General features: G+C 38.3%; 1 protein-coding gene across 4 annotated transcripts in view; it reads right to left on the reverse strand.

Moving 5' to 3' along the window:
- The window catches only part of gnptab (N-acetylglucosamine-1-phosphate transferase subunits alpha and beta), a 45,590-nt gene extending 28,584 nt beyond the window's left edge, over positions 1-17,006 (reverse strand). The window contains exons 1-7 of one of the 4 annotated variants that reach the window (XM_012958345.3): positions 16,951-17,006; positions 10,317-10,402; positions 9,061-9,180; positions 8,510-8,551; positions 8,038-8,243; positions 4,761-4,825; positions 3,177-3,311 (exon numbers count right to left, since the gene is read on the reverse strand). In XM_012958345.3, the coding sequence (XP_012813799.2) occupies positions 3,177-3,311; positions 4,761-4,825; positions 8,038-8,243; positions 8,510-8,551; positions 9,061-9,167 (555 nt within the window). In that variant the 5' untranslated portion in view covers positions 9,168-9,180; positions 10,317-10,402; positions 16,951-17,006. 4 annotated transcript variants of the gene reach the window in all.
- Positions 17,007-17,664: the final 658 nt, after the last annotated feature.

A 17,664-nucleotide genomic window follows, 5' to 3' on the forward strand; every position in this document is an offset into this window, starting at 1 on the left:
AGATCTATCGGCTGCATTTGATACGGTCGGCAACTCCCTCCTGATGCAACTTCTGCATTCGATTGGTCTCCGTAGTCAGGCTACATCCTGGATCTCTTCTTACCTCTCTAAACGTTCATTCACTGTCTCCTATGCTAAAAAAAAACCTCATCTCCAGTTCCTCTTAAAGTGGGGGTACCCCAAGGCTCTGTACTTGGGCCATTGTTGTTCTCCCTTTACACGCTGTCTTTGGGAGATCTTATTTGTTCATTTGGCTTTAAATATCATCTGTATGCCGATGATATCCAAATTTACTTTTCGACCCCTTCGTTAAGAGTCGAAACTGAGAGTCAAATCTCTAACTGCCTACTGGCTATCTCCAATTGTATGAACGCCACCTCAAACTGAACCTAACAAAAACTGAACTAATGATCTTTCCGCCTAAGCCTGGTCCTACCCCCCCCCTTCTCTATCTCTGTTGAAGGCACCCTCATCAACCTGGTCGATTCGCCGTGTTGTTTGAGGGTGATCTTTGACTCCAGTTTCTCCTTCACTGACCATATTAACACCACTATCAAAACCTGTCACTTTTTTCTTATGCAATATTGCCAATATTTCTTTCTACTGCAACAGCTAGGCTGCTCATGCATGCTCTCATCCTATCCCGACTTGACTACTGTAACCTGCTACTAACCGGCCTCCCTAACTCCCACCTTTCCCCCCTACAGTCTATAATAAAAACTGCTGCCAGAATTCTCCTCCTCTCATCCAGGAGAGTTCAGGCCCTTCCCCTGCTAAAGTCCTTATTGTGGCTTTCTATTAAACGAAGAATATTTTACAAACTCCTTTTCTTAAACTTCAAAGCCCTCCATTCCTCTCCTCCTTACTACATCTCTTCCCTTGTGTCTCCGTATGTTCCTGGCCGACTCCTTTGTTCCTCGCAGAACAATCATTTGATTGCGCCCCCCACTACTACTGCTGTTTCCCGCCTTAAACCCTTCTGCCTTGCTGCCCCTTACATTTGGAATGCCCTCCCTGATTTCCTCCGGAGAGAATCCTCCCTCAGTCTTTTTAAAACCAAACCAAAAGACTACCTTTTGGAGCACTCACCCAGCACCTGATCTGGGAATCAGCACTTATATTGTAATGTCACCTACTGTGACCTACAGCACTTATATTTGCCTATTTGTGTCTGTAAGTTACCCTCCCATCTAGATTGTAAGTTCTACGGGGCAGGGACCTCCATCCTCTTGTGTCTTTCTCTGTTGTCTTATTGCAACTGTATCTTGTATTTATTTGTGTTTATTGTAATACTTTGTATTTATCTATTATCTTAATACCCCGTTTATATTAATGTATTGTACTGTACAGCGCTGCGTACATAAGTAGCGCTTTATAAATAAAGATATACATACTATACAGAGGGCTTCTCAGTGTTCAATTAACCTGCCTGTAGGTTTTTTGGGTATGGGAGGAAACGACAGTGGAAATGAGTGGAGTGAATATTTATTTTTAAGTTTAATTACATTCAGTTACAATAAACTGCTGAGGCATTTGCAGTATGGTTAGCTATTACAATTGCATTTGAGAAAAAGATAATTGTCCATACAAAAGTGCATATCCTTCTGAAAGGGAATGTCAGTGCCAATATTAAATGCTTCCCACAGAGATTGGGCTCCACCTAGTGGATTACTACACATTTAAAGATTTTTAAATAGTACTCAGTTTAACATAAGCACAATCAAATGACTACAGTATACAATACATTGTTTTAAACATCATATGCTAGGACTTATAACAAAACTACGGCCCTTTCCTATGCAAAGCAGCAGTAACCATCCTCCTTTTCAAATAAGATGCTGTCATAACTGAAGCCTTGTAAAACACACCAGGACTCATTTACCAACACTAGGTACAATATTGCTTCCATTGTCTTAATGTCAGCTACCTGAACAAAGCTAACCTCTTGGTTGGCATGGATTACCGCCCAGACTCTCAGTTATGATTTAGACGAGGTCATGGTGACATCTATTTCTTCTTCTCCCAGCTACAGCCTTTGTTAAAGTCTTTCAGATACAGAGTAGTTCATATGACTTGCAATAAAGAATGTTTATTGCAAGCCTTATTCAGTGAACTAATGTTTAATATGGGGGGTATACTACTATTTATTCAGCCACGGATCACTATTTTAGTTGGTACCTATAATTACATAGGTTTGAAAAAAGACCAGAGTCCATCAAGTTCAACCCATCCAAGTAAACCCAGCACACACAACCTATACATACCAATCTATACACTCACATACATAAACTATATACACAACCACTAATACTAACTGTAGATATTAGTCTCACAATAGCCTGCACAATATTCTGCTTGTTAAAAAGCTTATCCAGGCCCCTCTTAAAAGCATTAACAGAATCTGCCATTACCACATCACTAGGAAGGGCATTCCCCAACCTCACTGCCCTCACCTTGAAAAACCACCTAGGCTGCTTCAAATGGAAGCTCTGTTCCTCTAATCTGAAAGGGTGACCTCTGGTGCGTTGATCGTTTTTATGGGAAAAAGGAACACTCCCTTATCTGCCTATATTCCCCTCTAATAGATCCCTTACCCAGAAAGCTCCAAATTATGGGAAGGCATTCTACCATAGAGTCCATAATTGAAACAGTACCTTGTCCTTCATCCTAACTAGACTGCATAAATCCATAGAAAACAGCCCTATTCTGTTAATTTATATTTATATTTATATTTATATGTTTTTGAGTAGTCAAAGTATTGAAATCCAAATTAGGCAAAGATCCCTAATCCAGAAAACCACAGGTCCCAAGCATTCTGCATAATGGATTCCAAACCTGTATCGACAGTATTGTAGTAATAGGTATAATAGTAATTATCACTATGTTATCACAACAATAGAGCAGAGGGTATACTGAATTAAAAAATATCTACACTCATGAGGAGAGAAATGACCACTGTCTGATATCATGATTTAAAACACACCAAGTAAAACCCATGCCTGAATTATTGTAAAAAAATACACTGTATTTGGAGTGCACCCCTTTCAAAACATATTTCAATTTCAATTTAGTAGACAGATTGTAAAAAAAAAAAAAAAAAAAAAATCCTTGTAGGGTATTCTTCAAAAGAAATTTTGATCAGACTTGAGAACAGTACAGTTCTATAACCTACTCACCAGCTTAATTTTTGAGGACAAAGTTTCAGGTAGTTTTGCTCTTAACTGATCTGTTTCCTTGTATGTTTCAGGAAATCCACTTAGGAAAGCCAGGTCTGGTATGAGGACTAAACCTGGGGCTTCTTTATCTGTGGTCTGAATGTAGGAGAAAAAAATCACAAACTTGATTTATTCAAACCAATAACATATGCATTCTGTAATGACTGAGGCTACATTACAGAACATCTTGCTGTTCAAAACATGCCGCTTGCATTTTGCACAGAATTTGCTCTTGGAAAATATGCAGATTATGAAGAACCAATAAAGGTTTGCTCCAGTCCTGTAGCAAGTAATATTAGAAGACTGAAATAAGCAACAGGCAATACCAAAATGAGCCTAATTAATTAATGGTAATACAGTATCTAGTAGAATTAAGTCTAAAACAACTGGACTTTTCTGAGTTTTTTCTTGAAAACGTTTCACCACTCATCCGAGTGGCTTCTTCAGTTCAAATGACTGGTAGGGAATTCCCCGGTATTTAAACTCTTGATGGTAGTAGAGTCACAGACATCCAATCACAATGGTTCCATTGAACTTGTTCAGTTAGGTGTTAGCTGAAACTGACAGGTGTAAGAAGGTATGATCCAATCACAATGGTACCAAGATTCTCATTGATGAAGGTGTTAATCCTTCAAAGTACATGACTGGAAGTGTGAACTGTTGTGAAACTGCCGGGGTAAGGATGTCAACGCGCCATTGTATGTTGGTGACAAGCGGTGTCTCAGGCCCCCTCCTCTGTTCAGGGATGGTTTTTCCAGGTTGGCATAAATGGCCTCTTTCACACCTCTTTCAAACCATCTGTCCTCTCGGTCCAAAATATGCACGTTACTGTCCTCAAAAGAGTGACCTTTTTCTTTGAGGTGTAGATAGACCGCTGAGTCTTGTCCTGAGGAGTTTCCCTACCAGTCATTTGAACTGAAGAAGCCACTCGGATGAGTGGTGAAACGTTTTCAAGAAAAACTCAGAAAAGTCCAGTTGTTTTAGACTTAATTCTACTAGATACTGTATATCATGACCTGGATGAATGAGAATCTTCATAGACAAATTAATGGTAATATTAAACTTCTTGGGCACACTGCTGCACATGAATGCACTGAGCAAACTGTGAACCAGATTGGTAAAGTTAACCATTATTTATGTATGTATGTATGTATGTATAACTTTATTTCTAAAGCGTCACAAGGGTACGCATCGCTGTACAATCTTACAGAATACAAAATTACACTTAATTAAGCTACTGCAAAAAAAAATTTTGCAGATTTACAACATATGTAACTATTTGGTTAAGTTTGCTAATTACTAACCCTGTTTACACGGTTTTACGATATCTTTCCTACAGGCTTATATTTTAGCCCCTTCTAATCAGACTGAGCCATAAGGATGCCATGTGACAGGCCCATATATCTATCAGTTTGCTCAATTTGCTAAACCACGTTAGCAATCAATCCACAACAGAATCTGTAAGCAGACTTAAAAAGAAAAAATCAATAGGAAAAAAGGTTTATTGGGGAAAATATATCAGAGCCTTGTGAAAGTTTAACCCACCATGTATCCTCTCCAGATGGTTTCCTTACGATTATCAAACAAGGCATTTACCTGGGCATTTTCCGCTAAAGAAAGAATAGACACGTTACTTAAAATGACTAGCACTACATTACAAACTTAAAGATCTCTTAACATGATAAACCAAGATAACAAAACAGCATAGACAGTCTTGGGCAGTTTTCTCTTGCCTGCCATAGGCTGAGGAAAGTACCATATTTATGTAAGATAAATGCACTATAAGATGCACCTGTCCAGACATACCAACATTTTATGAGTACTAACAGGAGAATACATGAGCTACAATGTACCAAATGAAAAAAAAAAAAAGAAAATCATACAAAAAATGTGTGCAGGACACAGAATGTCTATGGTATTCTCAACTCTACAATCTCTATTGTGCTGCATTTTATCCCCCTATTCCTATCCTATCATTGATTTCTGCCCCTCTCTTACTCTTGTTATTTCTTTTTTGTATACATTCCCCCTCCTTTCCTTTCTTCTACTTCGCTCCTTTCAAATTTTTTTTTTTGTAACATCTTGTGTAATTTGTTGTTTCACAACAGTTCACACTTCCAGTCTGTACTTTGAAGGATTAACACCTTTATCAATGAGAATCTTGGTACCATTGTGATTGGATCATACCTTCTTAGGGCTCTGGTACACGGGGAGATTAGTCGCCCGCGGCAAAACTCCCTGCTCGCGGGCGACTAATCTCCCCGAGTTGCCTTCCCTCTGCCATCCCACCGGCGAACATGTAAGTCGCCGGCGGGATGGCAGACGCGGCGGGGCGATTTCGGGAAATCGCCGAAAAAGCCTCGCGAGTCTTTTTCGGCGATTTGCGCGAAATCGCGCCGCCGCGTCTGCCATCCCGCCGGCGACTTACATGTTCGCCGGTGGGATGGCAGAGGGAAGGCAACTCGGGGAGATTAGTCGCCCGCGAGCAGGGAGTTTTGCCGCGGGCGACTAATCTCCCCGTGTACCAGAGCCCTTAGGGCTCTGGCACACGGGGGAGATTGCAGGGGTAGGCAACTCGGGGAGATTAGTCGCCCGCGAACAGGGAGTTAATCGCGGGCGACTAATCTCCCCCGTGTGCCAGAGCCCTTAAACCTGTCAGTTTCAGCTAACACCTAACTGAACAAGTTCAATGGAACCATTGTGATTGGATGTCTGTGACTCTACTACCATCAAGAGCTTAAATACCGGGGAATTCCCTACCAGTCATTTGAACTGAAGAAGCCACTCGGATGAGTGGTGAAACGTTTTCAAGAAAAACTCAGAAAAGTCCAGTTGTTTTAGACTTAGTTCTACTAGATACTGTATATCATGACCTGGATGAATGAGAATCTTCATAGACATCTTGTGTAATTCTCTCCTTAGGTTTTCTTTTTACCCTTATACTCATTTCTTCTTCCCTTCAACTGCATTTCTCAAATCCCTAAGCCATTAAAGGGATAGTTCACTTTTAAAAGCACTTGAAGCGTGGCGTAGATGTATGCAGTACATGATTGAGTGGTTTTCTGAGACAATTTGTAACTGGTCTTTATTTCTCTTTTTAATTATCTAGTTTCTGTTCATCAGCAATCCAGTTTGGAATTTCAACAGCAACATCTAGTTGCTAGGTTCCAATTTACCCTAGCAACCAGGCAGTGATATGAATGAGTGACTGTAAGATGAATAGGAAAGGGATGAACAGAAAGTTAAGGAATAAAAAGTAAAATAAAAGTAACAATAACAAAAAATTGTAACCTCACAGAGCAATGTTTTTTTGGCTGCCAGGATCAGTGACCCCCATTTTAAATCTGGAAAGAGGCATAATAAGGCAAATAATTCAGAAACTATAAGAAAATATAAGAAGACCAACTGCTAAGAAAAGGGTCAGTTGCTAAGAATGCTAAGGGAATTGTATAATATACTAAAAGTTTACCTACAATGTAAACTACTCTTTCCTTTTTTATCTTCACATCCTCTATTGCCCCTTCCTGTGTAGTGACCGGCAATCTCTCTTCTTCTCCTCCTCATTCCTTACCTTCATTATCTTTGCTTATGAATTATAGTAGCATGCACCCCAGTCCTATGGGCTGACAATTATTGATAGAGGAATCACTGCACACAGATCTGTCTCTTTTCTAAACACGGTTAATACTGAATATATTTAGTGCCATATGCACTGAGCATTCTAATAATCTAATTAGGGTTTGCTTAAGGTGGCCATACACAAGCCGATTTCACTCATTCTGCATTGAACAATCTACTCAGTACATGATCACTTGGTGATTGGTTTTCCTTATGATATGCCATCCACAGACGATTATTTGAAAAAATTCTAGAAATCCAAAAAATAGGAAAAAAGCTTCAGCAGGTTTACTGCAAAACATTTATTGCGGGTAGTGGTAACATGACATGTTTCGGGTCAATACCCTTTTTTCCTATTTTTTGGATTTCTACAATTGTATTTGGTTGCAGCACAGAGCAACAACTAGGAGCTAAAGTATTTTATACAAAGTTCACCAATAATTTTTTATTTTTGTTATTTGAAAAGATGTCATCACTTCGTTAACATAAAATACAGAAAGATCACCTCAGGCAGACTGTAGCCACACCCGTCTGCCCTATGCTCTGTGTGTGCCATACTCCTGCCTGCCCCATGCCCCTGTGTGTGCCATACCCTAACTCTACCAGTAATTCTGGGGAGTTTTGCCAGCATTTTGGAAATGGTCGCAACTTGCTGCACTATCCAAAAAACATGTTTTATTAAAGGTTATATAATATGTAGCGTTCACATACAAACAAACCCTGCAATAAGCAAATTAAGGTTCCACAAAGAACGTTCGTGTACTTTTATTCGTAGACTTCCGCTGGCAATCATGACACGCGCAGAGAACAATCGTTCAATGACAAATGTCTGGCACTCACACCAACTGGCAGATTTGATCGCTGAACGATAAAAATTTTTAAACCCATCCGATAATTTTTTTGCCTGATAATGTTGAGTCGGTTAGTAGCCCAACGATTGTTCGCACACCATCAACTATATGATAAGTTAACGATATTATCGGACTGTTCTGTAATCAGTTGTTTGAAAGTAAAAAATCGGCTCGGGTATGGCCACCTTTAGTGTTAAGTTGTTAAAAGGGGGCTAGTTAAGCAATCCTTTAGATTAAAAGTATTCTTTAAATTGACAAACTGGGAAGGTTCAGAACCAATACCAAAAACTTATTCCAAATACAAAAAAAACATAACAAGTTAGCTCTTTATCTACATTAGATAAAAATGTTACCTTCCTGTATTGCCTCAAAAACTATTACAGTAACGTTTGTAGAGGGGTTCTTGGGTTTTGCAACATTAAATATTTTAACCGCTGAGCTGAAAACTGGCTGGGAAGCCTGCAGATTCTTCAAGGTGGTGTTGGCTGGAAGTGGAGGGTCAAGGATGAGCATTGGCACTTTTATGCAATGAGTAAGCAGGCATTCCAGTTCTTTGTCACTAGAATAGAGAGACCATGATATTAGCTGGTGCAACGCAATAAGCATCATCATAAAATACATTTATTTTGTATGTTATACTTTTATAGCAGTAACATGATTTCCACTGAATGACAATTTTTTGGCAAGAACATGCATTTATGTTTTTAACACCAACGGAATAAGAATACTAAAGGACTTGACCACAGCAACAATTTGCTAAGTTATATAGTTATATTGCACTTTCTTGATCTATTATTCTTTATTTATATAGCGCTAACGTCTTACCTTCTTTTTGTTGGCTCGGTCTTGTTTCTTCCAAGAAACTCTCTGTATGATGGAAGACAAAATGGTCATAACCACCAAGAAGCTTTTATTATATATATATATATATATATATATATATATATATATATATATATTATAAGTACAACACAATAGATTCTGTGAAAGCAAATCCCTACAACAATAATCCAACATCTATTGTAAAGTTTTCCCAGTTACTATAGCAGCAAAAGGGAGGACCAACGTAATACTAATACCATTGTTTTTAGAATGAGGTATTGGATAGACCAGTGTCTAGGTACATTTAGTAATGCAGTGTATGTTTTTTTAGGGTCTTTGCCATTTTTTGCCTCAACTGCTAAACAAAACTTCTACTAAGCCTTGGTTTAAAGGAGAATTAAAGCGTAACAAATATACAGAGATGAAGAAACTTCTAGGTTGCTGCATTAAGCTCAGTATATGAAATATGCCATTTCTAGCCATATTTCTTTTTAGGGTTTATTTCTCCTTGGATTACAAAATTGCCCAGACTTGCTTTTCATAGAAATCAATACCTGAAAGCTCTCTGCCGCTCTTCCATCTGTTCCCGGTATTCTTGCAGTTGCAATACCAGATCTGGGTCTGTGCCATTTACCCATGTGTAAACAACATCGATGGGCATGGGAAGACAAAGCCTTCAATAACACAAAAAAGAACAACAATCATTAGAGTATAATGGCGTGAAACACATACATACATGTTTAGTTAGCAGCATAAATGAACAGTTCAGCAAAAATTGGTCATCCATATAGGTGGTCAATCCACACACATTTTGCTCATTCAGTTCACAGGTACCTAAAAACACTACAAGACCAAGTGTTGAGACAAATATAATCCAAAACCTTTAAAGTCATTAATGCACTACTTTTGTGTTCACACTAAGGCATTTTATTACAATGTGACACAATGTCTTGTTGATATGGTCCAATTTACACTAGCAACAGGGCAACTTATATGAAAGGAAACTTTGAATATATTTTTCATGTATTTTCCATGGAAAGCACAAAAATAGCACACAAGATATGCAGACTAATCAAATGAGAGCTAAAATAAAATGTATAGTTTAGAAGACTGCTGATTTTTGGCACATAAACTAGTGCCAATCCAGGTAACTGCATGAAATGCCTGGCCTAAGTGGGTACCAGGATAATGAGAACTGCAAACACTGCAAAATATATTTATTTGGCCACTGGCAACAAGGTAACCATGTCCACATTATTTTTATATGGTCTATTTTATTTTTGTTCATCCTAGTGATGAATTTATGCAAGTTGCTTAAAGGAGAAAGAAAGATAAAAACTAAGTAAGCTTTATCAGAAAGGTCTAAGTAAATACAGCCATAAGCACTCACTTCTCTGAAAAAAAAAAAAAAAAGATTAGTTGTGTCTGTATTCCTCTGCCAGAGACATGCAGCTCTCTGCTCTCTACTGCTCCCCCCCCCTCAAGAATGCTAAGAACTCCCTCCCCCACCTTAGGAATGTAGGTCTGAGCCAATCAGCAGGAAGCTGACTCAGTCTAACTAACTGAGCATGTTCACTTGGTCTGCATGTCTGTGCAGGAGTGAGGCATTATGGGAACTTTCTTTACACATCTCAGCGTTATTTCTTCCTGTTTGGCTTCTGATCTTCTGAACAGGTGAAATATGGGGAGACTTAAGGGCACTGTTGAGACAACTGAAGTTATGCCTGTAGTTTGAGATTAACTCTTTACTAGCCCCTTTCCTTCTCCTTTAAAAAAGGTTTTTTGTAATTGTATGACATTTGGCTCTTACCGATTCTGGAAGGACTTCCCAGCAATGTTATCTCTGTATGTATCAAATAGCACATGATACTGGTCCCTACTCCATTCCAGCACAACCTGAAAAATACAATACTTATTAGTTATAAAGGGCAGCTACTATTCCCTATTTCCTGCTATACTGGAGAAACCAGTTTATATCACTAAACTATAGGCATGCTGCAGGATGTTTCCGAACTAATTCTACCCCTGCAGTACCAACAGCCTTAGAAACATTCACAGTGCCTGTGCTGAAAGGGTTAATATACAGATCTGTGCATAGCAACACAGTTAAATCAAATAAATTCAAGGGGACTGATAAAGAACTGATTATTGCACACAGCCATAAAGAAGTCATTCACAGAGATTATGAACAAACCCATGCACACAATGCCCAGTTATCTGCCAACGTGACTCAGTAGCTGGTTCCCAAACATTGGTGCTAATAAGTAACATATGCACTTAAATTTAATCGCTCAACTGACAAAATTATAAAAAATGCCCAATAGAATGGCACACTGTTAAGAAGAATATTGTTTGCACAGTTTCTACAACCCTTAGGCGCATTTTCCTCTTTGCCAGGAAAGGATTCTGCCACCCTGGCTCACTGCTCTATACAAACAGACTTTATGCATTGGTAACAGCTATAAAAAACCTGATGTTGTCTAATTTAGTGAATCACATCCCAAGCCACGGTTTATTTTTACTGTACAGCCTGCCCCTGGAATGTGTTACGTTAAATAGAGAGAAACAGCAAAAACATCCTTTGGTTTGCTTAAATGACACTATTAATGTGCCTTTACATACAGGTGTAGGTTTTTACACACATGGGCAATAACCACACACACATTATATATATATATATATATATATATATATATATATATATATATATATATATATATATATATATATATATATATATATATATATATATACACACACACACACACAGGTATAGGACCCATTATCCAGAATGCTCAGGAAGAAGGGTATTCCAGATTAGGGGTCTTTCTGTAATTTGCATCTCCACCCCTTAAGTCTACTAAAAAATCAATAAAACATTTATTAAACCCAATAGGATTGTTTTGCATCCAATAAGGATTATTTATATCTTAGTTGGGATCAATTACAAGGTACTGTTTTATTATTACAGAGAAAAAGGAAATCAGTTTTAAAATTCTGAATTATTTGATTAAAATGGAGTCTATGGGAGCCATAATTTCCGTAATTCGGAGCTTTTTTGGATAACGGGTTTCCGGATAAGGGATCCCATAACTGTATGTATATATATATATATATATATATATATATATACACACATATATATAATATATTATATATATAAATCTGGAGCAACCTGGTAACCTAAGGGTTATGCTCTCAGTAAGTGTATTGTGTATAACATGAACACAGGCCGATTACAGCCTATACTTAAGCCTGTCTGTATGTGTGGTAACAGCCTTATATCATTTAAGTCAATGGCAACTGCAGTAAGAAGTATTTCACTAGCTGAGAAAACACGGGCATTATTCCATAACCCATGTCATACTAGGCATTTGCACCACTGGTGTATTTTAGCTGGTTGCTCGAAATGCTACTGATGTCAAAAACTGCTGGTATGATATGGACCTAAGGACATGGCCGCACAGCCAACCAAAACAGTGTGGGATGGATAGGACATAAACAACTTAACTAAATTAACATGCAGTAATATTGTGCTTGCAGTAAACTATGTCATTCAGGAATGCTTTATTGGCAGCATTCCACCTGCTGTAGAACTACAACTCTCAGGTTTAATATCAAGCATAAGGCTACTGCAAATACCCAGTGGTACAGTATGTTTGTAGGACTAAGAAAAACCTACCCAGCAAGCAGTTGTTTTTAATGCTGGTGAGAGAAGTTACCCAGCAGATACTGGAAGTTGTATTTTACCTACTGTATATTCAGGCTACTCATCTTTAATGTTTAATATTAAATGCTATGATTATTTGTGAAGTGTTAATATCTAAATGTGTCACGTTCTCTATGAAGCAAACTTGGCTTCGGCAGATGCGCTGTGGTTATGTGGGAAGAGACGTTCTCTCTAAATATATTTTCAGTTATATTGGGTTTAACACACAAATACAAGAAAAATATGTGCGGGCCGATATTCTGAAAGCAATATATTTTTATCTTTTCAACTGCTTCTAACCAATACCGATGTTTTGTTTTATTTTGCGTCTCTTAAACAATACACAGAAATAAGCAATATTGATATAGTAATAAATACACTGGCCACTGTCACATTTGTTCCCTTTATGTTTGATAATGTTTTTACTACTGGCTACTCTTTTCACACATAATAAATAGGATGCTTAATAAACATCATAAGCTCTCCAAACGTTTTTTTTCTATTTGAGAAAATGTACAGATCTACAGTGTCTGTACCGACAGGACTGAGCTGATACTGGTTTACATGAATAACAGGAAATAATTGGACTGTGGTTTTTCAAACAGACCTGCAGAATGCACTTTTTCTCATATGGCAGAAAGCAAACCAGCTGAGCAGCATGAGGATTAACCAAGCACCACAAGCCATTTGTCATAGGTGAGGCAGTGCAAACAAATAGTTTTTTTGCAAAAAAAAAAAAACTTTTGTAAGGGGGATGCATATATTTAATTTGAAAGCATCAGGCTGTAAATTGGCTAGGGGACCTATATGACGGAGGCACCCAAGCTTTCTTTTTATTGCCACTGTGGCTTATATTAGAGAGATACGGACACCAGAAATTAACCCCTTTTTTTTTTTTTACATCTATCACAACATTATTTTGCATACTATTTATAATTTTGCCTTAAAAATATTTTCATGATGCTACCCATTTGATCCCCCATGTCCCTTTATGAGGGGGCTGCCATATTTGTGCAGCAGGAGTCCATTAGCATTAGAAGCTATAACTGACAGGCTGAGAAGGGACAGTCAGGTTGGCAAAAGAGTGAGGTTGCGGAATTTCCAATAACACTTACAAAAGCAGCCCGATCAACAAAAAATGATCAACACGACCTATAGGTAACTTTTAACGTACATTCATATTTTGAAGAGATGTTTTTTAGTGTCGGTATCACTTTAAGGCCATTGTGGATGCTGGACAATATGTGATGCTTCCAATGGGAGAAGTGAGAGTAAACAGTAGCAATGACGTGTCAAGTTTAACCAAAACATTTTTCATATCCAGAGATACTTACAACAATTTGTTACAAGTATCTCTGGATATGAAAATTATTTTGGCTAAACGTGACACGTCATTGCTAATGTTGTGTCTATGCAGATGGAATAAGGATGGACTATTTATATGGACTGTTACCTATTATGTTACTGAATTAATTAAATATTCTAATCACGTGTGATGTCACGGTGGTACCCTTTAAATACCTTCACTGCTTTATTGGTTCTTATGTCTAATGAAGGGGGCATACACCAAAACGTTACTTTTGCACTTGCACTAAATAAACATGCAGAGGGTTTCCCCACTTTAAATTGCCACACTGTGCCAGCGCATTTTCTTTGGAACCACTGGTTACCTATCATTGAGTTACTTTGCATTAATCTGAACTGAAAGCAGAAATGCAGAATCTATATTACTGGCTTTTTTTAAAAAAAAAAACAAAAAAAAACCAATGCTGGCAGTCAAAGAGTCAAACAAAAGGAGGCAGGGAACTGCAGCCAAGTAACAAACAACAAGTCAGTGTGCTCTGAAGACTATGTATATTGGTTCACTTTCAGCCTTAATATTCTTATTGAGTGATTTCATGACATGTGTGAGCTAGACTTGTGGTGAGGATTTTTCAAGGCATTGTACAGCAAGCGCTAAAGTTTTATTAAGAGTCAAATATTAAAATTTTGCTTTGCAGTGATAATATAACCAAACACAAATTAGCCAATAAAATGTGCACTCCAGGCCTGAAATGCTATTTGCAACTCTGTATTGGGCGACTGTATACATTACTGTGTGGCAACATCAAAGCTCACAAAATCTATAATATGTAACATTATCTCCATTTCAGGACCTCATGCTTCAAGATTAAAGGAAGGAAATGGAAAGAGATGCTGCTAGAAAGATAATAACGAGTGAATGCATGGTTCAAAAAATATCAGTGTGCCAATAAATTCAGTGCATCACATGCCAATTAGACAACTTCACATATATCTTGTTTCCCCTTAAACGATGAAGGTGTTTGCAGCCTCAGACAACAAACTTAAAGGGGTAGTTTACCTTTAGATCAAAATTTAGAATGATGTAGACAGGCATATTCTGAGAAATTGTATGTTTTTTTAGTTATTAAGTTTTTGTTCAGCAGCTTACCAGTTTGGTAATTCAGCAACTATCTGGTTGCTAGGGTCTGATTTTTACTAACAACCAGACAGAGGCTTGAGTGAGTCAGAGACTGGAATAATAGGAAGGGCACTGAATAGGAATATAAGAAAATATAAGAAATATCTATGCAGCCTTCAAACAAAATAAGAGCATTTTAAAAACTCATGAAGTCCAACTGGCCCTATAACAATGGGTGTAATTATACAAGCAGACACTGACTACTGGGGACCCTGGAGGGTTAGGAGGTACTGACTCAAAAAAAACATTTTAAAAATAAGGTAATGAATAATGTCTTTCACTAGAAACAACTCTTTCTACAGTATGTTTCTTTTGGGCGTAATTTTACTGTTGTAAGTTCACTGCTCATGCAATAGGATGCGTGATAAATTACTGTTTGGTGGTTACACAACATCCTAAAAGCAAAGACATTTTTTCCTTTCAAAATCGAAATCCTGTTTACTGTTGGTAAACTGTACATGAAAAGTAAGTACAGCTCTACCCCACCACCCTTTTTCAAAACAACTGAAGGACTTTGCAAACAAGGAATGGGACCACATAACATATTTGTATTATATATTCTATTACATACATTATTCTAAAATGCAGTGTAATATAACATTTACAAGAAACACAATGAGAGGAATGGTGTTGGACTGGAAATTCAGTCTTCACCATGACTGAATTGCACAAGGACAATGCCTATTATCAACACATATTTGTAAACTACAAACAGATTACACAGAGCTGTACCATAGACGGGTGTATGCTTATTAAATATAAATTGCATACACATACTGGCCGACTTTTAGACCTTCTTTCCCTTATGAAATCGGATATTATTTTAATGTGACAGACGTGGACTTCCACACAATGTACCAAAATGTATCCAAGTAGATTATGAATTATGGCAAATTATACCTCCCCATCCTTTTTATTTTAACACAAATTCATTCAGTAGGAATTATGAACAAAAAAAACAAAAGTTCATGAACTACCCCTAACGTATCCGCAACTCCAGGCACAGCATCAACTGGGGTGCAGTGGAGATTGGCCCCAAAAGGCCTGCTTTTATCAGCTGATCTCTGTAGCTGCACTCAGGCCAAAGCTGTGCCTGTCAGTGTAAACTACACATACCTGCTGAGAAGCAGACTGTACGCCAGGTCTGACTTTGCCCTTAGGGAACAGACTGTAACTGGGCCCTGTACTTCCCACCTTCCCTATGGCAGAGCTGACTTATTTCCATGAGTGCTGTGATCTGCACTTTGCCCTTGATTGAGTGAATGAGAACTTATGGTTCTGTCTTAATCTTCCTGTATCTTTTAGGTAAACCCTTACCCATTCTATAAAACTGGACACAGTTTTATGATAAACTAGACAGATGCAGAGCATGTACAAGGAAAGTAGTAAAATGTAAAATGTCACTGCAGAACATGTTTCTTAATAACTGACATAGTGAAATCACATTACACAAGCATGTGATTGATTTTACAGTTGGCTTGCAGATAAGGATAAGACAATATTGTTTGAGAGATAAATTCAGAATGGGAGGGGAGTACCCAGTGACTGTATATTTACAAATCTAATAGTAATCTCACCTGCACAGTATTTAGTTTGCTGTACGCACAATTAAAGACAATACACATCAGAACAAGCACCCCTATGGAAGATAATAAGGTGTAGGTTGCCCATTCCTGGCAATAATAAATAATAAATAGATAATAGATAAATAATAGGCATACATATAGAAGGGGCAGACAGTGCTATGACTGAATGACCCAGACAAAATACTGGCAGCCACATTAGCCAAACGTATGGTCATTACATGTACTTGCACTAGGAATGGGCTGGCGGTCCGCAGGGAAACGCTGGAAGTTGCTGCACTGCACCTATAACAGCTGCCTGGTTGCTATGGCCTTTTGGCACTGATCGCAGCACTGACACCCAATCTCTTTCCCATAAACACCAAGCACATGACAGACAAACACAAGGAAGGCAGGGAGTTCCAGGCTTACAGACCTCTCCGAACTGCAGGGCGGACACGATGAGAAGCAGCAGCCCACCGAAGCATAGATACAGCCCATACCTGTGGGACAGGCAGGTATAAGTCTGCCTCTGCACCAACTTTAGCAGAGAGTTGAGCAGCATGGCACGTCGGGCAGCATGCCACCCTGTATCACTGCTCCGCCACCGGGACCGCTGTCACGTGTAGCCGTCAGCAATAGGCGGGCCATTGGCCAGCCCGGAACCAGACTCAAGCAGCAGATCGCCTACCTCCAGCTAGCGTCATCCTCAGTCTAGGCAGAGGCAATAGAGCGCCAATTCCAAGGCGACCCTAATCGATAGGCGACACAGAAAGTTGCATTTTGTGCATTTTACTTCCAGTCTCGTAGGTGTTTATCAATTTGATGGTGATATTGAAAAGTATTTTGACTGCATCCCTTGTGCTTTCATATAATATATATCCCTATATCTTATTAGACTATTACATATATATATATGTATATATATATATATATATACATATATATATATATAGAATAGCTGAAAAATAGATGCCGCACTCACAGGTCTTAGTGAAAAATAAAAGGTATTTATTGTGACAGACTAACGTTTCGGCTGAGTCCACAGCCTTTCTCAAAGTGCACAAGCATTTCAACAAACCCACTCTTAAACCTAAAATGGCGCCAAAATTCTGTAGTGACGTCATAAGTAAGTGTAATTCGTGATTCCCCACCCCCTTAGTGTAAAATCAATCAAAAATGTATCTAGGATAATTCACAAAATACAAACATATATACACACATAATAATAGTTTAGAAGAAATCCAGTTTAAGTGTAAAGAATAAGTGCAGAGAGAACAGAGATAGCCACCTGTCATTGCTGAACTGCAACTCCCACTCGCACATCCTACAAGAACGTCCTAAGTCCATTAAGCTGTACTCAATCGGTGTCACCATAGCGCTTTCATAATGAGTGTGCAAGGGG

The sequence above is a fragment of the Xenopus tropicalis genome, chromosome 3, assembly GCF_000004195.4.
Source record: "Xenopus tropicalis strain Nigerian chromosome 3, UCB_Xtro_10.0, whole genome shotgun sequence".
In the NCBI taxonomy this organism is placed as follows: domain Eukaryota; kingdom Metazoa; phylum Chordata; class Amphibia; order Anura; family Pipidae; genus Xenopus; species Xenopus tropicalis.